Source organism: Gigantopelta aegis, chromosome 2, assembly GCF_016097555.1.
Source record: "Gigantopelta aegis isolate Gae_Host chromosome 2, Gae_host_genome, whole genome shotgun sequence".
In the NCBI taxonomy this organism is placed as follows: domain Eukaryota; kingdom Metazoa; phylum Mollusca; class Gastropoda; order Neomphalida; family Peltospiridae; genus Gigantopelta; species Gigantopelta aegis.
Window position 1 is genome coordinate 53877790 of NC_054700.1, and position 24858 is coordinate 53902647.

Genomic DNA, 24858 nt, shown 5'->3' on the forward strand with positions numbered 1-24858 from the left:
GGTCTAGAACCTAAACCCAAAGGCCATTGCCAAGTTTACTCTTGTAGGATATTTAAAACCAAAGAGAAAATTTTATTGCTTGGCCAAAACGAATTCAAGTGATTTGAGCAATTTTGACGGGTTGTCATAGTAAAGTGTTGTCAGATTATTTACAAAAAATCCAACACGAAAAATAATAAAAGAATAAACAAATTTTACAACGGAGCCAAACTTGTTAAAGTCCTACTAAGAACTAAGTCTGGCGCATGCTGGAAAGGTTGGCGATGGTGGTAGCGGCGGAATGTTGGCCTTCAACTCCAGAAGAATGTCTTACAGGTCGACGAAGTTCTTGATGATCCTGGGGTAGTCCTCCTGTAAAACTTCTTGCTTACAAACACAGTCCCAATTACATACATTAATGAACAACAAAAACATGTTTTGTTTAACGACACCACAAAAGCACATTGATTTATTAATCATCGACTATTGGATGTCCAATTTTGAGAAAATCCACTAAATTTTTTCCATTAGAAGCAAGGGATCTTTTATATGCACAATCCCACAGACAGGATAGCACATAGCACATACCACGGCCTTTGATATACCAGTCGTGGAGCACTGGCTGGAATGAGAAATAGCCCAATGGGCCCACCGAGATGGATCGATCCTAAACCGATTACATCCATTAATTCAAGTACTGTATGTCCAAACAACTTGTGAAATAAATAAATTGCTTTATTGCAAAGAGTTGCCTCCCTTTTTCAAACATGATTCCAGCTACAAACTTAAGTCTTTTAACGACTCACTGGGTAGGTGTAATGGCACTACGCCCTCTTCTCTCTCGCTAACCACTAACAATTAACAACTAACCCACTGTCCTGGACAGACAGCCCAGATAAATGAGGTGTGTGCCCAAGACAGTGTGCTTGAACCATAATTGGATAAAAGGACGGAAATAAGTTGAAATAAAAATGAAATGTCTAATTACTGACATGTGTATATTAACTTTGCAGGTCAGCGCAGGCAAGGGCGGCAAGTGCGGCAAGGGGGCATGTGAGCCCCCACCACTTGATTCAGTAGCAACAGCGATGGTTTATATATATATATACACACACCCACATGCACACGCACACACACGTGCCACTACCCCTTTGTGGCACCTTCCTACACCACTGGTCAGGAATGCCATCACTGGTCAGGAATGCAAATAGAGGATAATAAACGAGTTTCCTGTTATTATCAAATTTAAAACGTATGTCCAGAGTGAAATAATTTTCAGTTGTCACGAGCTTTAGCGATTGACAAATGAAAATTATTTCATGAGGGACATAAATTTGATAATAAATGGTACCGAGTTTGTTATTCTATTTATTACCTCAGTTATCTTTTCTCTAAAAGCCTTTATTTTTGACACACATGCACATACCTGTATAGAAACGACGTAAACCACTTTACACCTGTTCTGAGTATTGCTATAACTTTATAATTTAATAACATTCACAGATAATTTTCAAAAACAAAAGTTCTTTATTCAGCTAAAAAATATATACCGTAATGAATTGCATTAAAATGACATTTTGTTATAAATTTAACACCCAAAACAGAGAGCCGTAAACACACTCTTTAAACTACATGACGTCATTGTGTGTCTTTGCCAGATGACGTCATATTTAGTACCGACAAGGTCATTGGTTTGTAAACGTCAAATCGTCCAATAGTATTGTTCGTTAGACCAATGCAGAATATTTTTCACTGAGAAAATATGGAAAATATTTTCCCTGTTATGAGTGACCTCTGGGTAATAATATGGTTTTAGTCACTGTATTTAAATAAAGCAAATTCTAGTATTATATATTGTTAAGCAGATAATTTTAGCCTTGGGATGGAAATGGAGATATTTTGAATCTACATCTTGTCTAATGCTCATCCCTAGCTACCATGTGTTCAGGATTCTGCCACAAATATATGGTTTGTGTGAGTTAACACATTACAGTCAAAGGCTTGTTGTTCAAAGTAAGTAGCTACAGGTATATTCAATGAATGAAGCGCCATATTGCTAACACTGCAGTTTGTTTGTGCACATATTAAATGTACAGTATCTGCTACTCATAGATCAGTTTTTGAAAATTGAATGTCTGTAGTACTTCAGCTCTGCAATGCTTTCCTTTATGTCATCCAAAGCCCTGGAAATAAATTAAAAAATTATAATAATAATTTTTTTAAATAACAAAAACTTACAGAAAGTAAAACAGCAATGACTAAGCAAAATGGTTAATGTTGCTAGAAGCTTTTAAAGTTAAATATGTCCAAGTCTAGTGTACATGTACTTTTTAAATGAATATATATACATGTATGTGTGTGTGTGTGTGTGTGTGTGTGTATCATATATCTTACATTTTCAGTGCAATCTAAGTATGTGATATCTTTCAGATCACATACTTTAAGAATGTAATAACTTTGCAAATTAGATGTAAATTAATCGAGGTCACGGCACTAGGTTTACTAACATTTAAGCGAACGTACTAGGGTGACACTCCATAATTGATGTATGCATTCATAGTCATCAAACAAAAACATTTCAATAGCAACTTTACACTGAAAGCTGCCCAGCATTCAAGAAGCAAATAACATTAAGCACTAGTTTATTTTTATCCAATATGACTTCATTCGAATTTGATGTCACTGCATCATATATTCTTACGTCATTTGAATATCTAGTAATGGTGGACTGGATTAAAATTGCACGTAAACAAAGACCATATAGTACAATGTATGTGCTTAGAAAAAGTTAAAAGTTAAAGTTTGTTTTGTTTAACGACACTATTAGAGCACATTCATTTAGTAATCATCGGCTATTTGATGTAAAACAGTCGGTAGTCTTAGAAAGGAAATGAGTTACATTTTTTTCCATTAGTAGCAAGGGATTGTTTATATACACCATCCTACAGACAGGATGGCACATACCACGGTCTTTGATACACCAGTCGTGGTGCATTGGCTGGAATGAGAAATAGCCCAATAGGCCCACCGACAGAGATCGATCCCAAACACCAATACAGATGTAGATTAACAGTCCTTAGCTTTGAAAAATCGCACACCTCAAAATGCTTAGGTGAGTAAAAAATCACACTCATCAAAATGCTAAGGCGAGTGAAAAGCAAGCATTATTAATTGATGAAGTAATTGGTACAGGTAGATGTTGAGACGTATGTTACAAAATAGGAACCAATAAACCAATAATGTTTTCTGCTAATTTTGTTGCTCATTAGTATAGTCTGACTTAATTTCCCTTTCAGGAATGGAGTTATTCAAAAAGTTCAGGTGCAGTGATATAGAAATATAACTATGGAACTAGTCCACTTTCTGACATACTCTCATGCAGACAATTTGATTTGTTAATTACAGTATGTACTATTCAGATAATTTAATGCACACAATTATAGATACCTTTTCAGTGTTAAGATGTTTTGATGAACATACAGCTAAACATGTGACATTGTGTAGGAATCAACTTGTCTTGAATTTTATTAATATGCACAACAAACATGGATAGTTGGGATGGGAAAAAACCCACTGGATTAATGGATATTTTTATGCATTTGTCTTAAGCTTTCTTTTGCCAACCAAACAGGCTGTGAATAAAAGGCTCATGCAAAGCAATCTGAAATGATTTATTCAAGCCTGTAACTTAATTTTTACTCCTTATCACCGACCCTGATTTAACCAAAAATAATTAAAAAGTGAGGTAAATTTCATACTGGTCCTTAACTTGTTGTGACTAGTATGTTAACTAATGGGGCTGAAAGTACATATATTTTCAGGGGTAGGAGCTAGAGGAAAGGCATATGCCAAAAATTAAATTTAATGGGACTTGATACTTCTAAAATAATTTGATGCTTCCAGGGTGTATACTACCAAATCAAATCCCATAGACGACAATAGTAACATATGTGGCTAAAACTCCTACCTGCAACGTATCAATCGACATAGACGCCACGGATATAAATACTACCACCCCTCACCCTTAAAGTGAATCACAAAAAAGTGGGTGTCAAGCTGCTCATTTCTGAGATAACGGGTAGCATCTATGACTACCCTAGTTCCGCACAAAATTTGAGTACTTTTTTTTACAGGTACCCCATGCATGTTCCAAGCACAAGGCTACTTGACACAGTGGTACTAGATGAAATAAAATTGCATACTTTTTTAGCCCAGATGAATCTAATTTTTTTTACAACCAACACACTCACATTTATAACCAATCACAGGACTTGTGGTGTTCACTTCTCTATCAAAAGTTGGGTGCACCTCGAACTTTGACCCAGCCGGAAGTTATTTGGTTTAGTACTACCTATATCCAATAGACTTCTTTCTCATTCCACTGCGCATGTGCCCGTTGCGGAGTTACTCGAGGACGCAAACCGCAAGATCTCGCCAAAATAGACCTATTTGCAAATTGGGGGGCAAAAGCAATGGGAGGCCACGACCATTGTTCAATTATTAACTGTTCCAATCGCATATGTCCGGGAAATTCGTTATCCTTCCATCTATATCCAGCCAATGGATATCGGAAACGTTTGTGGGTAATCGTTTCACATAGAAAACGATTTTAATGTTACTCTAAGTACGAGGGTTTGTTCGGCACATTTTGTAGGAGGGAAGCCAGTGAACGCATAAGGGACCAAAACCTTACTGGTTCTGTACAGGACGTTCCTACACAGGGCGGTCTAGTATACTTAGATATGGTGGAAAACACATTAACAGTAAAGAAAATAAATATATATTTTGTATATAAAGAAAATATATGTATATTTCGGATTATACTAATAAAATATATAGCGTGTGCGTGTGTAAATATATAAAAAATATATGTAGTCAGGACAGCTCTGTACAGAACGTTCCTATACAGGGCGGTCTAGTATTCTCTACTTAGATATGGTAGTAAACAGTAAATAAAATAAAATAAATATATATTTTGTATATACAGAAAATATATGTATATTTCGGACAATACTCAACAGAATATATATATATATATATATATATATATATGAACTTTTAATGTTATTATTACTCAGTATGTTTCAAATTTAATTATAAGTATTGTTTGTTATTACTTTTAGGTTCATCTAGGTATGAACAAAAACATCATCCGCAAACTTATGTGAGAACGGCTTCGCCGATTCACACAGTTTACGGATGATTTATTTTGTTCATACCCGATGCACGTAAAAGAAATAACAGACACTCCTTAAATAATAATAATAATGATATATAAATATATATAGAGTGATGACGGCTCTGTACAGGACATTCCTACACAGATCCGTCTAGTATTTTATATACTTAGATATGGCGGAAAACACATTAACAGTAAAGAAAATAAATATATTTAGTATAATTAATACTCAATGCGTTCATGTTGACACTGTATAAAAACGTGTGTATGGGTAAATAGAACGGCACCTACGTTCAACACCCCCCCCCCCCCCCCTCCCCCTTTTTTAAATTCCCACTTTATGGATATACATGCATGTAACAGCATAAAATCTTCTTTTTTTTACTTTTCCCAATTAGATAGACACTAAAAAAAATGCAACAAAACACCTTCTGATATATATATATATATACATATACATATACATATACATATACATATACATATACATATACATATACATATACATATACATACACATATACATACACATACACATACACATACACATACACATACACATACACATATACATACATATACATATATACAGTCAAACCTGTCCTAGCGGCCACCTGTACTCAGCGGTCACCTGCCTTAAGCGGCCACTTTTTTCCTCTCAAACGATTTATGATGTAAATGTACCTTTAATAAGCGGTCACCTGTCTAACGCGGCCAGCGGCCACCTAAATCGGATCCCAAATTGCTAAAATACCTGCATTAAGCGGCCACAGTAAAGTTTTACTCTTATATAAAAGGGATATTTTAACAACAGCGTAAGGTGCAGCAAATAACCGATCTTCACACCTTCAGGAATACTAGTACCCATTCAGTCCCGACATCTCCACTGTGTATCAATTAAGGAAGTATGAATCTGACATGCATCTAATTGGGCAGGCTACGCTTGACATTTGTAGATTCACTTACTATGACAATACATCGCATGAAGTCTGAATTAAATAATTAAATGGAAAAAGAAAACAAACTTGTGGAGAACAGTTAATATAATATATTCCATTTGTATTATTTCTGAAGGAGACAACATGTCAAAAGTTGATTTATAGTCAACTATGAAGCACACATCCGTTAATTAGCAGTACAGACGGTAAAACAAGAAACAACAACAAATGTTTTAAAGACTATATATGTGGCAACCTGTACTCAGCGGCCACCTGTCTTAAGCAGCCACGTTTATCTACTCCCTTGTGTGGCCGCTTAAGACAGGTTTGACTGTATATATATATATATATATATATATATATATATATATATATATATACATATATTTTCTCTCTCTCTCTCTCTCTCTCTCTCTCTCTCTCTCTCTCTCTCTCTCAAATATATATATCGATTGATGCCATAACCTGTCGATGCCATAACCTATGGAATCTGTCAAATGTTTTGTTTATACTTTTTACGAGATAGTCTTTTAATCTGGCGTTATCAAAACCCTCGGGTACGAGTCGCAGAGACTTTGTCCAAGTTGTTGCACTGCTTTTTAATTTGAACCCTTCCACTGTAAATTTCAGCGGACCGTTTTCTACGGCCATTATACCATCTAATTCGAAATATGTACTTGTTAGTTGCCAAAGTTTAAAAATCTCCTACGAAGCTACTCAAGTCGCCCATAACAACCTGTCTGTCATGCCGCCCATAACAACCTGTCTGTCATGCCGCCCAATTTGTAAATAGACTAGTTTCAGTCTATTTTGTCAAGGGATGTTACTCTTCGCGCGCATGCGCAATAGGAATGCAAAATACCTCTATTAGACATGTACATTTAATGACATTTATATATATTTTTTTTCAATTTTGATCCAATTCTAGCCATTACTCCTGCTCCCCATCACTCCCCTGATATTAATTCACACACGGTAATTTTTGCCCCCCCCCCCCCCCCCCCCCCCACCATTAGCATAGGAATATATATGGTATCAACATAATATTGTCTTAAATGGCTCCCAATAGTCTTAGTTAGGCAAGCAATTAATTTGTTTCATGGTGACATCTGTGACTTATTTGCCCTCTTCCACCCCCACGTTAAACTGACACAGACAATGTAAAATACATAGTAAACTGACATTAGTTTATTATAATATTGTATGTACAACTATTTTTTGCCTGTGTTACATGGAGAAAAAAAAGTGTAATCTGAATTAGACTGAATTTCATGTAATATGTATTTACCGGTGAGACAATTTCTTCTTTGGTGCTTGCTCAGAAGCTCTAGGGTACCATCGTCTGAAATAGAAATAAGATGGTAGTAAAGTGGTCCTATATTACAGCCTACTGAACAATACCCCTCCCACATCAGTCCACACCCAACTGACGAAAGCTAGCCCACCAGTTTTGGAAAAACTGTATAATAGCTCATAGGAGGCGACCTTTTTAAATTATATACATAAAGTTAAAATGTGTTTTTTTTAATACCACCATTAGAGCACACTGATTTATTAATCTTCGGGTGTCAAACTTTTAGTAATTTTTACATGTAGTCTTAGAAAGGAAACCCACTATATTTTTCTATTAGCAGCAAAGTGATTTTTTTATATGCACCATCCCAGATGGAATAGCACATATTTTTGATATACCAGCCATGGTGTCCTAGCTAGAACCGGAAATGGGCCCACCGATGGGGAGCGATCCTAGACTGATCGTGCATCAAGTGAGTGCTTTACCATTGGGCTACATCCCACACCTGGATACAAGGAAGGAAATGTTTTATTTAACAACACATTCAACACATTTTATTTACAGTTATATGGCGTCAGACATGGTTAAGGACCACACAGATATATATAGAGAAACCTGCTGTCTCCACATTATGGGCTACTCTTTTCAATTAGCAGCAAGGGATCTTTTATATGCACCATACCACAGACAGGATAGTACATACCACGGCCTTTGTTACACCAGTCGTGGTGCTCTGGCTGAAGTGAGAAATAGCCCAAAGGGGCCACCGATGGGGATCGATCATAAACTGACAGCATGAAAATAACTATAAATGAAAATTAAAAAGAATAATGAACTGCTTATACTGGCAGAGTTCTTTCACTGTGCTGACGTCGATGATACGATAATGGAGATGACCAATCAACTGTGGCATGTACTTGACGAGAAACTCGCGGTCAGCATGGACAGAGTTTCCAGCCAATGGGCAGGCTCCCTTTGGCGTGTGTTCCTGGACAAACTTCAGCACCTTGCTTTCAGCATCGACCAGACTGATGTTACTGTTTCTGACTGCTTGTGTCAAACCTGACTAAACAGAGAACTCAAAGTCAGTGTGTTATAAATGCTACACAACAGTCTATTTAAAATGAGAAAACTCTGAAAATTTTTCCAACACATTTTCAGTGTTAGCTCTAGCTACCACTCACCAAATTTGCCCATGGCGAATTTTAAGAACAATTGGTGAATTTTATTTTCATTTGGTGTGAAAATAAATTGTGTAATAATTAATATTTTGTTGGAAATAATTGTAGGTTTGAAGGTGGGTTTGGTTTTTTTTATCACCCAAAGCTAGACCTGCATTTTATTAGTTTTTATGGTGTTGGACATACATGTATGGTTAAGGACCACACAGATACATTGTAATTGGGGAAGAAACCCGCCACTGCCACTCCAGGGGCTACTCTTTGCAATTACTTCACAGCAAGGGATCTTTTATATCTCACAGACTGTATATAGTACATATACTGTATGTAGCCCAGACTTTGTTGCACCAGTTGTGGAGCATTAGCTGGAACGAGAGATAGCCCAATTGGCCTACTGATGGGGATTGATCCTAGACTGACTGGGCATCAGACATGCACTTTATAACTGGGCTATGTCCCGTCCCTGATTATTATTGATGTTGAAAGTTAAAAGTCTGTTTTGTTTAACAACAACACAAAAGCACATTGATTTATTAATCATTGGCTATTGGATGTCAAACATTTGGTAATTTTGACATATAGTCTTAGAGAGGAAACCTGCTACATTTTTCTATTAGTAGCAAGGGATATTTTATATGCACCATCCCACAGACAGGAAAGGACATACCACAGCTTTTGATATACCAGCCGTGGTGCACTGGCTGGAATGCGAGAAATAGCCCAAGCAATGGGGGATCTATCCCTACCCGACCGTGCCTCAAGCGAGCATTTTACCACTGGGCTACATCCCACACCTATTGATGCTGAAATGCAATACATGTCTCCGACTGAGCCCAATAAATGTTCGTATAGATGCTAAGTTAAAGGGACATAACTGTGTGACAAATGAGCATGAATATCCAACTTGATCTACATACATGTAACACTATATGATAAACTACACACACAAGTTCAACTCAATATCTTCAGGCATTGAAAAAACAAGAGGAATAATGTATGCGAGACAAATGGACTGACAGACAGACGGACAGACGGACAGATAGACAGACAGATGGACAGACGGATAGATGGACAGACAGATGGATAGATAGACAGACAGACGGACAGATGGATAGATAGACAAACAGACAGACGGATAGATAGACAGACAGACGGACAGACGGATAGATAGACAGACAGACGGATAAATAGACAGACAGATGGACAGACGGATAGATAGACAGACAGACGGATAGATAGACAGACAGACGGATAGATGGATAGACAGACAAACGGATAGATAGACAGACAGATGGACAGACGGATAGATAGACAGACAGACGGATAGATAGACAGACAGACGGACAGATGGATAGACAGACAATGGACAGACGGATAGATAGACAGACAGATGGACAGACCAACAGGATGGAGATGAAGCCTATTGTCTCCTCCAGTTTGGATCAATAGAGGACTAAGAATGAAAAAAAAAATTGTTTTGTTTAACAACACCACTAGAGCACATTGATTAATTAATCATCGACTGCTGGATGTCAAACAGTTTGGTAATTCTGACACATACACATGTAGTCTTCAGAGGAAACCTGCTATAGTTTTCCTAATGCAGGAAGGGGAACTATAAGAATGAGGTCTGACGACTGCTAACCTTCCCATGGTGGTCTTTACACCAGTCTCCCATGGCATCTAGAACTTTGTCAGGCTGGTGAATGACAATGTTAGGTCCCTGAAAGACAACAACACTAGTTACTTCATGTAGACTACATACCATACAGGGCATGGAGGGTAAAATTAAATACCCTAAAATCTTGGAAATTAATGGATATACATATACATGTATTTTCGTATTTTCTAGATAGATGATAGAGGACTGCTGTTTAAAGTTTCTCAAATCACATGTAATGTAGTGTCCAATTTTAAAACACTTCAAAGCCGTAAGCACACAGTAGGGGGCACTTTTGGTCTGTTTGCAGTGTTCGAGATTAAATTTTTTGCCCAGTATCCCATTTGGATACTAACATTTAAAAATCTGGTATCCCACCTGAGAACTTAGTATTATATGGCATCCCGGTGGGATACTGGGTGCTTAAATTCTGGTATCCCCAGGATATCGGGATACCGTTAATCTCGAACACTGGTTTGGTTTTCATTACGTACCCTCAAAATATTTTCTGACAGATAGCCTGACATGTATATACATGTACATACACATATAACCAAATTAATCAATCTATTTATCTATCAAAACAAAAATGAACATTTACAGTACCTATTTCTGAGCTGAGCAAAAAATAAATTCATGGAACCCAATTCTATTTACATAACCTGGTCAGTGTTTCTGCCAGAAAGAAATGTTTTGGTTGTGGTATGGCACTATGGAATTGAATGCAACCAGAGTCAACATGGGGTATGCAGTAGCAGATCCAGGGGTCCGGACCCCCCCCCTCCCTTTGTAAATTCAAGCATGGTGTGTTCAGCTGTTAGAGGGCTGTGTAAAAGGAGAGATAAGTCATCACATTTGGACCCCCCACCTACCTTTTTAGAAATCCTGCATCCATACCTGGTATGGGGGGTCTCCCCCAGAAAGAAAATGGGTTAAGTTTAGAGTTAGGGTTAAGAAAATCATACATTAATGATAAGAGTACTTAATTTTGTCAAAAGGTTTATTTAAAAAAACAAATCTGCAAAAACATTTGGACATGGCGCCATACCTGTATTACCCTCTGGCAAAAACCCAGCTGGTATGTCCATGAAAATGATGTCCTAAATTTAATACGCAAACGAAAGATAGGTTATGCTAAATTAAGATTTATTTGAACGACACATGAATGAAGGATAGGATAGGAAATGTTTTTTTAACAATGCACTCAACACATTTTATTTACAGTTATATGGTGTCAGACATATGGTTAAGGACCACAAAGATATTGAGAAAGGAAACCCGCTGTCGCCACTTCATGGGCTACTCTTTTCGATTAGCAGCAAGGGATCTTTTATATGCACCATCCAACAGACAGAATAACACATACCACGGCCTTTAATATACCAGTCGTGGTGCACTGGCTGGAACGAGAAATAGTCCAATGGGCCCACCGATGGGGATCGATCCCAGACTGACCGTGCATCAAGCAAACATTTTACTGCTGGGCTACGTTCCGCCCCTATACATGAATGAAATGATTATTGTCACAATTTCCAGACGCCTGCACAATATCCTTACAACTACATAAGCAGGCCTACAGACTTCACGGAAACAATCACTTCCCGTACCATGTCGGTACAATCACGGAACAGACGCCTGCACGATATCCTTACAACTACATTAGCAGGCCTACAGACTTCACTGAAACAATCACTTCCCGTACCATGTCGGTAAAATCACGGAACAGACGCCTGCACGATATCCTTACAACTACATTAGCAGGCCTACAGACTTCACTGAAACAATCACTTCCCGTACCATGTCGGTAAAATCACGGAACAGACGCCTGCACGATATCCTTACAACTACATTAGCAGGCCTACAGACTTCACTGAAACAATCACTTCCCGTACCATGTCGGTAAAATCACGGAACAGACGCCTGCACGATATCCTTACAACTACATTAGCAGGCCTACAGACTTCACTGAAACAATCACTTCCCGTACCATGTCGGTAAAATCACGTAACAGACGCCTGCACGATATCCTTACAACTACATTAGCAGGCCTACAGACTTCACTGAAACAATCACTTCCCGTACCATGTCGGTAAAATCACGTAACAGACGCCTGCACGATATCCTTACAACTACATTAGCAGGCCTACAGACTTCACTGAAACAATCACTTCCCGTACCATGTCGGTAAAATCACGGAACAGACGCCTGCACGATATCCTTACAACTACATTAGCAGGCCTACAGACTTCACTGAAACAATCACTTCCCGTACCATGTCGGTAAAATCACGTAACAGACGCCTGCACGATATCCTTACAACTACATTAGCAGGCCTACAGACTTCACGGAAACAATCACTTCCCGTACCATGTCGGTAAAATCACGTAACAGACGCCTGCACGATATCCTTACAACTACATTAGCAGGCCTACAGACTTCACTGAAACAATCACTTCCCGTACCATGTCGGTAAAATCACGTAACAGACGCCTGCACGATATCCTTACAACTACATTAGCAGGCCTACAGACTTCACTGAAACAATCACTTCCCGTACCATGTCGGTAAAATCACGTAACAGACGCCTGCACGATATCCTTACAACTACATTAGCAGGCCTACAGACTTCACTGAAACAATCACTTCCCGTACCATGTCGGTAAAATCACGGAACAGACGCCTGCACGATATCCTTACAACTACATTAGCAGGCCTACAGACTTCACGGAAACAATCACTTCCCGTACCATGTCGGTAAAATCACGTAACAGACGCCTGCACGATATCCTTACAACTACATTAGCAGGCCTACAGACTTCACTGAAACAATCACTTCCCGTACCATGTCGGTAAAATCACGGAACAGACGCCTGCACGATATCCTTACAACTACATTAGCAGGCCTACAGACTTCACGGAAACAATCACTTCCCGTACCATGTCGGTAAAATCACGTAACAGACGCCTGCACGATATCCTTACAACTACATTAGCAGGCCTACAGACTTCACTGAAACAATCACTTCCCGTACCATGTCGGTAAAATCACGGAACAGACGCCTGCACGATATCCTTACAACTACATTAGCAGGCCTACAGACTTCACTGAAACAATCACTTCCCGTACCATGTCGGTAAAATCACGGAACAGACGCCTGCACGATATCCTTACAACTACATTAGCAGGCCTACAGACTTCACGGAAACAATCACTTCCCGTACCATGTCGGTAAAATCACGGAACAGACGCCTGCACGATATCCTTACAACTACATTAGCAGGCCTACAGACTTCACTGAAACAATCACTTCCCGTACCATGTCGGTAAAATCACGGAACAGACGCCTGCACGATATCCTTACAACTACATTAGCAGGCCTACAGACTTCACTGAAACAATCACTTCCCGTACCATGTCGGTACAATCACGGAACAGACGCCTGCACGATATCCTTACAACTACATTAGCAGGCCTACAGACTTCACTGAAACAATCACTTCCCGTACCATGTCGGTAAAATCACGGAACAGACGCCTGCACGATATCCTTACAACTACATTAGCAGGCCTACAGACTTCACTGAAACAATCACTTCCCGTACCATGTCGGTAAAATCACGTAACAGACGCCTGCACGATATCCTTACAACTACATTAGCAGGCCTACAGACTTCACTGAAACAATCACTTCCCGTACCATGTCGGTAAAATCACGGAACAGACGCCTGCACGATATCCTTACAACTACATTAGCAGGCCTACAGACTTCACGGAAACAATCACTTCCCGTACCATGTCGGTAAAATCACGGAACAGACGCCTGCACGATATCCTTACAACTACATTAGCAGGCCTACAGACTTCACTGAAACAATCACTTCCCGTACCATGTCGGTAAAATCACGGAACAGACGCCTGCACGATATCCTTACAACTACATTAGCAGGCCTACAGACTTCACTGAAACAATCACTTCCCGTACCATGTCGGTAAAATCACGGAACAGACGCCTGCACGATATCCTTACAACTACATTAGCAGGCCTACAGACTTCACGGAAACAATCACTTCCCGTACCATGTCGGTAAAATCACGTAACAGACGCCTGCACGATATCCTTACAACTACATTAGCAGGCCTACAGACTTCACTGAAACAATCACTTCCCGTACCATGTCGGTAAAATCACGGAACAGACGCCTGCACGATATCCTTACAACTACATTAGCAGGCCTACAGACTTCACTGAAACAATCACTTCCCGTACCATGTCGGTAAAATCACGGAACAGACGCCTGCACGATATCCTTACAACTACATTAGCAGGCCTACAGACTTCACGGAAACAATCACTTCCCGTACCATGTCGGTAAAATCACGGAACAGACGCCTGCACGATATCCTTACAACTACATTAGCAGGCCTACAGACTTCACTGAAACAATCACTTCCCGTACCATGTCGGTAAAATCACGTAACAGACGCCTGCACGATATCCTTACAACTACATTAGCAGGCCTACAGACTTCACTGAAACAATCACTTCCCGTACCATGTCGGTACAATCACGGAACAGACGCCTGCACGATATCCTTACAACTACATTAGCAGGCCTACAGACTTCACGGAAACAATCACTTCCCGTACCATGTCGGTACAATCACGGAACAGACGCCTGCACGATATCCTTACAACTACATTAGCAGGCCTACAGACTTCACTGAAACAATCACTTCCCGTACCATGTCGGTAAAATCACGTAACAGACGCCTGCACGATATCCTTACAACTACATTAGCAGGCCTACAGACTTCACGGAAACAATCACTTCCCGTACCATGTCGGTAAAATCACGGAACAGACGCCTGCACGATATCCTTACAACTACATTAGCAGGCCTACAGACTTCACTGAAACAATCACTTCCCGTACCATGTCGGTAAAATCACGGAACAGACGCCTGCACGATATCCTTACAACTACATTAGCAGGCCTACAGACTTCACTGAAACAATCACTTCCCGTACCATGTCGGTAAAATCACGGAACAGACGCCTGCACGATATCCTTACAACTACATTAGCAGGCCTACAGACTTCACTGAAACAATCACTTCCCGTACCATGTCGGTAAAATCACGGAACAGACGCCTGCACGATATCCTTACAACTACATTAGCAGGCCTACAGACTTCACTGAAACAATCACTTCCCGTACCATGTCGGTAAAATCACGGAACAGACGCCTGCACGATATCCTTACAACTACATTAGCAGGCCTACAGACTTCACGGAAACAATCACTTCCCGTACCATGTCGGTAAAATCACGTAACAGACGCCTGCACGATATCCTTACAACTACATTAGCAGGCCTACAGACTTCACTGAAACAATCACTTCCCGTACCATGTCGGTAAAATCACGGAACAGACGCCTGCACGATATCCTTACAACTACATTAGCAGGCCTACAGACTTCACTGAAACAATCACTTCACGTACCATGTCGGTACAATCACGGAACAGACGCCTGCACGATATCCTTACAACTACATTAGCAGGCCTACAGACTTCACGGAAACAATCACTTCCCGTACCATGTCGGTAAAATCACGGAACAGACGCCTGCACGATATCCTTACAACTACATTAGCAGGCCTACAGACTTCACTGAAACAATCACTTCCCGTACCATGTCGGTAAAATCACGTAACAGACGCCTGCACGATATCCTTACAACTACATTAGCAGGCCTACAGACTTCACGGAAACAATCACTTCCCGTACCATGTCGGTAAAATCACGGAACAGACGCCTGCACGATATCCTTACAACTACATTAGCAGGCCTACAGACTTCACGGAAACAATCACTTCCCGTACCATGTCGGTACAATCACGGAACAGACGCCTGCACGATATCCTTACAACTACATTAGCAGGCCTACAGACTTCACTGAAACAATCACTTCCCGTACCATGTCGGTAAAATCACGTAACAGACGCCTGCACGATATCCTTACAACTACATTAGCAGGCCTACAGACTTCACGGAAACAATCACTTCCCGTACCATGTCGGTAAAATCACGGAACAGACGCCTGCACGATATCCTTACAACTACATTAGCAGGCCTACAGACTTCACTGAAACAATCACTTCCCGTACCATGTCGGTAAAATCACGGAACAGACGCCTGCACGATATCCTTACAACTACATTAGCAGGCCTACAGACTTCACTGAAACAATCACTTCCCGTACCATGTCGGTAAAATCACGGAACAGACGCCTGCACGATATCCTTACAACTACATTAGCAGGCCTACAGACTTCACTGAAACAATCACTTCCCGTACCATGTCGGTAAAATCACGGAACAGACGCCTGCACGATATCCTTACAACTACATTAGCAGGCCTACAGACTTCACGGAAACAATCACTTCCCGTACCATGTCGGTAAAATCACGTAACAGACGCCTGCACGATATCCTTACAACTACATTAGCAGGCCTACAGACTTCACTGAAAACAATCACTTCCCGTACCATGTCGGTAAAATCACGGAACAGACGCCTGCACGATATCCTTACAACTACATTAGCAGGCCTACAGACTTCACTGAAACAATCACTTCCCGTACCATGTCGGTAAAATCACGGAACAGACGCCTGCACGATATCCTTACAACTACATTAGCAGGCCTACAGACTTCACTGAAACAATCACTTCCCGTACCATGTCGGTAAAATCACGTAACAGACGCCTGCACGATATCCTTACAACTACATTAGCAGGCCTACAGACTTCACGGAAACAATCACTTCCCGTACCATGTCGGTAAAATCACGGAACAGACGCCTGCACGATATCCTTACAACTACATTAGCAGGCCTACAGACTTCACTGAAACAATCACTTCCCGTACCATGTCGGTAAAATCACGGAACAGACGCCTGCACGATATCCTTACAACTACATTAGCAGGCCTACAGACTTCACTGAAACAATCACTTCCCGTACCATGTCGGTAAAATCACGGAACAGACGCCTGCACGATATCCTTACAACTACATTAGCAGGCCTACAGACTTCACTGAAACAATCACTTCCCGTACCATGTCGGTAAAATCACGGAACAGACGCCTGCACGATATCCTTACAACTACATTAGCAGGCCTACAGACTTCACTGAAACAATCACTTCCCGTACCATGTCGGTAAAATCACGGAACAGACGCCTGCACGATATCCTTACAACTACATTAGCAGGCCTACAGACTTCACTGAAACAATGACTTCCCATACCATGTCGGTAAAATCACGGAACAGACGCCTGCACGATATCCTTACAACTACATTAGCAGGCCTACAGACTTCACGTTAAACAATCACTTCCCGTACCATGTCGGTAAAATCACCTAACATACGCCTGTACGATAATTACATACATTAGCAGGCCTACAGACTTCACTGAAACATCCTTCCCGTACCATGTCGGTTAAATCACGGAGATATTACAACTACATTAGCAGGCCGTTTAATGACGTAGATCCTGCCCTGTACGTTAATAGATATAGATCCAATGTGTTTAATGACGTAGATCCTGCCCTGTACGTTAATAGATATAGATCCAATGTGTTTAATGACATAGATCCTGCCCTGTACGTTAATAGATATAGATCCAATGTTTAATGACCTAGATCCTGGCCTGTACGTTAATAGATATAGATCCAATGTGTTTAATGACCTAAATCCTGCCCTGTACGTTAATAGATATAGATCCAATGTGTTTAATGACCTAAATCCTGCCCTGTGCGTTAATAGATATAGATCCAATGATTTTTAATGACATAGATCCTGCCCTGTACGTTAATAGATATATATCCAATGTGTTTAATGACCTAGATCCTGCCCTGTACGTTAATAGATATAGATCCAATGTATTTAGCATCTTTCAAACATAGGCTATAATATTTATTGAATGCAGTGAGGTGTGCAATCATAAGCATGAAAAGTTAGCGGCTTTGAGAGGGGCTGCAGCTGCTTACTATTATATATAATGAACAAGGACAGTAGAATAGGGGCTAATAGGGACACGTTGCCATACTTTTCCTTGTTCTATTGTGCTTATAAGATTGAAAACATAATTGAACACTTTAACATTTTCTCGCACAGCATGCCCCCAAACCACCCTAACAGGTTCTGGTCTTTTGTGCCCTAAAATTTCCATTAATTATGCAGCCCACTGCACTGCCAGTGGATCTCCTACTTTCAAATACACTATGTGGGCCGTGATGAAAACACCTTTTAGGCCTTGAAATGAAAATTGGTCCCATTCATACAAACCTCTTAAACAGGACCTTCAATAAACCTTAAAGGAGGGGACAATTAATGCATTTGGCCTGGTATGCATATTCAACGATATATAATGCACATTATTGCTTAATATCGCTGTACCATCCCAGTGAATATGCCCTCTGGCAAGCTGGTGATTACGTAATACCTAACATGTCATGTCAGGAATTAGTCTTTGAACTGAAGAAACAAAACATACCTGATTTTTGCAGATGCATCGCAATGTTCTGTAATTATATCCATCCTAGTAAGCCAGCACCAATTATATATTATTTTTCAATACAAAATAAACCACCCATTGTCAAAGTGTTGAAATAACTGTATTATGTTTCGTACATAAATTAACCCACGTACTGAAACAATAATCGGAGTGTTTTTTTGGTTAATTGGTCTTTTCTTTCCGTGGCCTTTCTGTGGTTCCTAATTGGCAGGTGTATATTCAGACGGTCCCAGACACTGTGCTATATATGCTATATAGTGGGTCTTAAAAATACACATAGTTTGTTTTCACCAATATACACTGAACATGCCTTTCGTACGCAAACGGTATACTGTAAAAGATAAGTTAGATGTTGTTGGCTGGTTTAGACGTAATGGCCGAAATCTGTCCGCGGCTGAAAGAGAATATGGCATTTCAAGAAAACAGGTTCGACTGTGGGACAAAGATTACGAGAAATTGCTGATGTTTTCGAAAGGCAAAGATAGCGAACGAAAGAATATTGGTAGTGGAGCGGAAGCAATGAACACCGAAATGGATCAAGCCGTCTTCGAATGGTTCAAGGATGAGCGGGCAGAAGGTAGATGCGTGTCAAACTACTTTCTGCAAAGCAAGGCCAGAGAAGTTGCCAGTCAGATTAGAGTACAGAAGTTCCAGGCATCAAACGGGTGGCTACGTAGGTGGAAGCAGCGATATTCGGTGGGAATCAGACGGGGGACAAACGACGCACAGAAAATCCCGAGTGATTACAAGGAGAAATAGGTTTTCATTCAGCAATCCGGGCTTTAAGACAGAAATGGGACTACACCGATTACAACATAGCGAATATGGACCAGACGATGGTTAGATTTGACACTGTACCGAAATACACAAATGAGGTCAAAGGAGCAAAGACTGTGCGAATCTTTCACACCGGCGGTGCTAAAAAGGGGTGTACAGTAGCTTTGACGGCGAGTGCAAATGGGGACAAACGGAAAGCTTTGATCATCTTCAAGGAGAAAAATGGTGTTATCGGCCCACGAGTGCTACCCACGTTGAAAGTGCCAGACAATGTATTGATTACTGCTACGGAGAACGGTTGGATGACAACAGTGAAAGTACACCATTTCATCCGACATGTCTGGGGACCAAACGACGACGACACTCGGCGACTTCTCATATTGGACGCATACAAGCCACACACGTGCCAGTCATCGACAGATCGTTTTGACGAGTACGAGACCGACATAGTAACAGTACCAGGAGGTATGTAAAAAATGTTTTTTTAATTTGATATTTGTAATTTGATATTCAAATTTGTTTATTTATTTATTTATTCACAGCGGTTTTTACCTAGTCATCTACTATTAAATATGTTATGAAATGTAATCAAATTAACTAGCAATTATTTGGTCAGTCTCATTATTTTGACGATACATTAATTGCGTGAAGCAATAAACAAATGGTTTACAGTATTCAATATTTTATTTTTCAGGCTGCACGGGACTTGTGCAGCCAATGGATACTCACGTGAACAAGGTGTTCAAAGAGAGAATAAAGCAACAGTGGTGCGAGTGGTTCAAGTTGGCAAAGCGGAACTGCAGAGGAAATTATGTACAACCGACAAGACAGAACATTATAGACTGGATAAGTGTCGCGTGGGAAGCTGTTGAGGAGGGAACCATCCGGGGGGCTTTTAAGTCCTGTGGGATTTCGCTACCATTGGATGGAAGCAGAAACTATCTGCTAAGTTCTCGCTTGGTCGACGATGTTGGACTGGAAATCGAGGAAGTGCCACCACACGAAGAGATCGAATCTGGAGTTCATTTCGACGATGAGGATGACGACACTGAGGACATCGAGTTTGTTGGGTGGGACCAGGATGAACTTGACATCTGATTATGTACTTTCACTTTGTGTGCTGGATTATGTGTGTTCATACGTTGTAAAATAAATTAAAAAACGATATTCTTTGGAAGTTGAAATTAAATTTATTACCGCTTTTGTTGTTTTATTTATTGATAATTTCCAGGTTCTTTTACTCATTAGTGAACATTGGAAATTTTTAACAAAACTGGCCCCATGTCTGGAAATAAGCCCACCCCCAACAAAGCTACAAATGAGTTGTCTTGGCCCCCTGGGCTTATTCCCGGTCAAATACGGTACTAGTCCAACATTGAATATCACTAGCCATGAGAGTAGGGCTACCATAATCTAGTAGCCCTAATTACCTCTGCAATAACCTCAAGATCAGCATCAGTAATAAGGCATGCTATCTCCATTAGATGATCCACCTCTTTATTAAGACCGGTCATCTGAAAAAAAGAAGAAAAAGAAGAAGTTAAAACCTGAAATGAAAGTGGGTTTCTATAGGTTTACAACAACACCTCCCAGGTGCTCCAATGCAGTGTCCTAATAAACCTAGCATACAACAAACTATTATCAAATAAAAAAAATAATATAGTAATTTGAAAATATGTACAAACTGAAGAAAAGAAGAAAATGTTTTATTTAACGACACACTCAACACATTTTATTTACAGTTATATGGTGTCAGACGTATGGTTAAGGTCCACACAGATATTGAGAGAGGAAACCCGCTGTCGCTAATTCATGGGCTACTCTTTTTCGATTAGCAGCAAGGGATCTTTTACATGCACAATCCCACAGACAGGGTAGTACATACCACAGCCTTTGATATACCAGTCGTGGTACACTGGCTGGAACAAGAAATAGCCTAAATGGGCGCACCAATGGGGATCTATCCTAGACCGACCGCGCATAGAGCTAGTGCTGTACCACTGGGCTACGTCTTGCCCGGTGTACAAACTGAAGTCAGTTACCAGTAGTTCATCTAGATAAACCTTGAGCACCAGCATAACCTCGAGCTTACACTTGAGGTCAAGGTGTCTAGATAAACCTTGAGCACCAGCATAACCTCGAGCTTACACTTGATGTCACGGTGTCTAGATAAACCTTGAGCACCAGCATAACCTCGAGGTTACACTTGAGGTCAAGGTGTCTAGATAAACCTTGAGCACCAGCATAACCTCGAGCTTACACTTGAGGTCAAGGTGTCTAGATAAACCTTGAGCACCAGCATAACCTTGAGCTTACACTTGAGGTCAAGGTGTCTAGATAAAGTAACAGGGACGGGACGTAGCCCAGTGGTAAAGTGCCCTCTCTATGCGCGGTCAGTGTGGGATTGATCCCCATCTGTGGGACCATTGGGCTATTTCTCGTTCCAGCCAGTGCACCACGACTGGTATATTGGAAAGATTTCCACCTGCACCCCCTTTGGGGTATAGGATTAGCGATATGAAGTGGACATTGCATTAAACACTACAAACAACGTAGCTGAGCACTGTAACCACTCGGCCATGCAGTGGATCAACAAGTAAGATTGCATTTTAATACTTATAAATCTCATAGGGTGTATTTTGATGGAATAAACCGAGTGCCTACGGAATAAAACAAACCTTTAGTCCCATAATGCTTCATTGTTTCTCCCGTGCTATATTTCTACCAAAAGCACCAATAAAAGCACCAATGTGGAGGAAATTTTACACAGAATAGTCAAAATGTCTACTTTTTCAAAGGCATGAGGTAGTGATACTGGATTACAAAATATAAACATTATGCTTCTTTTATAGAACAAAATATTAAAAAAGGTATTGTAACCTAACCCTAAACTCAAACTAATTGTAACAAATATTTTTAGTGGGTGTGGGCGGAAATTATACCAGGATGGGGTTCGGGGTATGTTCACCTGTAAAAGTTTAAAATCTAGTCCTGAAATGCAATTTCCTGCATTCTACAAGTAAAATTCATCTCTGCCTAACGATTTAGGGCCTACTACCAATAATACTTTCGATTCAGAATTATTGGAGGGGGGGAGGGCTGCCCTCCACCATCACCCCCCACTGCTCCGCCGCCGTGCCTGGTATTACAAGATTATAATTAGTATTCATTTTTATTTGTGCGTTTTAAAACACTTTTTTTTTTTTTTTTTTAAATACATCGATCGATTTATTGCAAATGAAATTCTCAAAATATGTCATTTAATTGCAACAATGACTAAGCAACTTTAACATTATATAAAAAAATATTCTGTTTCATCACGTAAATATCGAATGACGTAATGTCAAGAACTGAAGAATGCACGTGCAAACGTTTTCACCTCACAATCTACCCACACAAGTCTCGAAGATTTCGGCATTTCTTCAGCTGTGTGAATGTTACGCACTTTTGCAGAAGTCACATTTGCTGATAAGACAGAATAAATAATTTGTCTTGATATACTGACAGTTGTTAAATTTCGAAAAATACTCAACATCATGTAGCGCCTAAAACCCAAATGGCAAAACCCAAATTTATATAAAGATCAAGAGCAGATAACTCTAGTAATATTCCGTCGAGTTTTGGTTCTTGTTTGAAGACACTAGGAGGTATGTCCGACTTTCGTTTCAATTAGGTCTTAACGCATCTTGTTTTGCAATCGTTATGAAATACGGTTTAATGTTTGGGTGTTTGATAAACCCTTGAGTGGGTCCATTACTTTTTTCGGTCGAAACACCCACAGATTTGAGTACACATACTTAAAGTCTTTGTTCAATTGTCAATGTTTGTCACTCGCTGACTCAGTCTGGCTGAACAAAAAGAATAACAAATGCCCCAAACTCCGTTGTTAGGGTAACGAAATGAATTACGTACATTATTTTTGATTTGTGTGCATGTCCCTTAAATACTGAGCAAACATTTCTAAAATTACTAATTATTTAATTATGATAATAATATCGTTTTTTGTTTATATTTACTAATAATAATATGCCATGTATACTCTCACCCTGTTGAGTGGTTGTCTCTATTAAGTCGTACCATTTGGGATTTTACCCCTTTTTAAAGTAATACACCACCTATCGTTTGTTTACGTTCCAAGTCTCACAGTAAGATGTGTAGACAGTCAAATAGCTAAGAAATTTTAGTACATTCTATTATTTGCTACAGTTTACCTTAAAAATTCATTTTTTTTACACAGGAACCAAAATAGGTCAAAATCATATGACCCGTATGCCAATTAAAACATTGGTAGTTTTCGTAATTTATGGCAATCATGCCCAAAATATATATCGAAGGGTCATCTGCATGTGCATGTTTATTTTTACGTATTAGTGAGTGACGTCAGTAAAAATGTGAGGTCACACATCAATTGTTTTTCCATGCAAGCAAATAAGGGCGCTAAAATTTTAAAACATAAACTAAGATGTAGATCAATACAGTTTTACATTAAAAATATGGCTATTACTACAATATGTATAGTGAGTATTAATTTTTGAATAAATATTTAAAAAAAATATTTAGATAAAAAATACAATTAGAAATAACCAAAGCTATTTGAAAAACGAAAAAGACGTTTGTCCCAGCTTATTTTGCAAGCAATATTTTAAACACCATGCAGCAACCTGCTGACTGCTAAATCAATAAAACAATTTTCATAAAAACAGTTCCTTTTTATTGATTTCTTCAAGACATAAATTCAACCAAGCAAATTGCTACTGTATACTTTGTTCTTATGACGTTTTGCCCTTCTATACTTGAAAATAGTAAATAACACGACTCAATAGAGTTATATTTTTTTAGACTGATTGTAAGCACGTGTGTACTTTTGATTGCATCAAAGATGTAGATTTTTCTGCATTGTTGGTTTAAGTAACAATTAAAAATTTTCTTCAACTAATAATTGTAATAAAATTACAAAGCAGTTTTAACATATACTAATACAATTATTAAGTACCTCGACTAACCAGGGTCCCAATTGTTACATGTATTGTAATTTTGAGACCCTAAGGTTTGACTTGATCGGAAGGACCATACTTTGAAACTGACAACAATATAAATGTCACTTACCTGTACATACATATGTTAATAGTAATGACAAATGAAAATAAAGTCCACTGGAACACTGCTGATATAATAAACACCGTTCCAAACACACTCCCCCTAAAACAAGTGACATCCGGGCAGACTCCGAGTATCGTAAAGTCGAGAGTAGACACATTTTTACTTTATATGA

At 39.6% G+C, this 24858-nt stretch overlaps 1 protein-coding gene across 2 annotated transcripts; it reads right to left on the minus strand.

Moving 5' to 3' along the window:
* Nucleotides 1–1645: 1645 nt before the first annotated feature.
* LOC121387127 (oligoribonuclease, mitochondrial-like) lies at nt 1646–23163 on the minus strand. 2 transcript variants are annotated; one of them, XM_041518161.1, is made up of 6 exons: nt 22982–23163; nt 21017–21100; nt 10217–10294; nt 8236–8456; nt 7385–7438; nt 1646–2162 (listed from the first exon to the last, which is right to left on the minus strand). In XM_041518161.1, exons 2-6 carry the CDS (start codon nt 21098–21100, stop codon nt 2093–2095), a joined length of 507 nt encoding a protein of 168 aa, XP_041374095.1. In that variant the 5' UTR covers nt 22982–23163; the 3' UTR covers nt 1646–2092. The 2 variants fall into 2 exon arrangements, with proteins under 2 accessions (XP_041374095.1, XP_041374087.1); XM_041518153.1 differs by having other exon boundaries at nt 22966–23163.
* Between the last annotated feature and the right edge of the window lie 1695 nt (nt 23164–24858).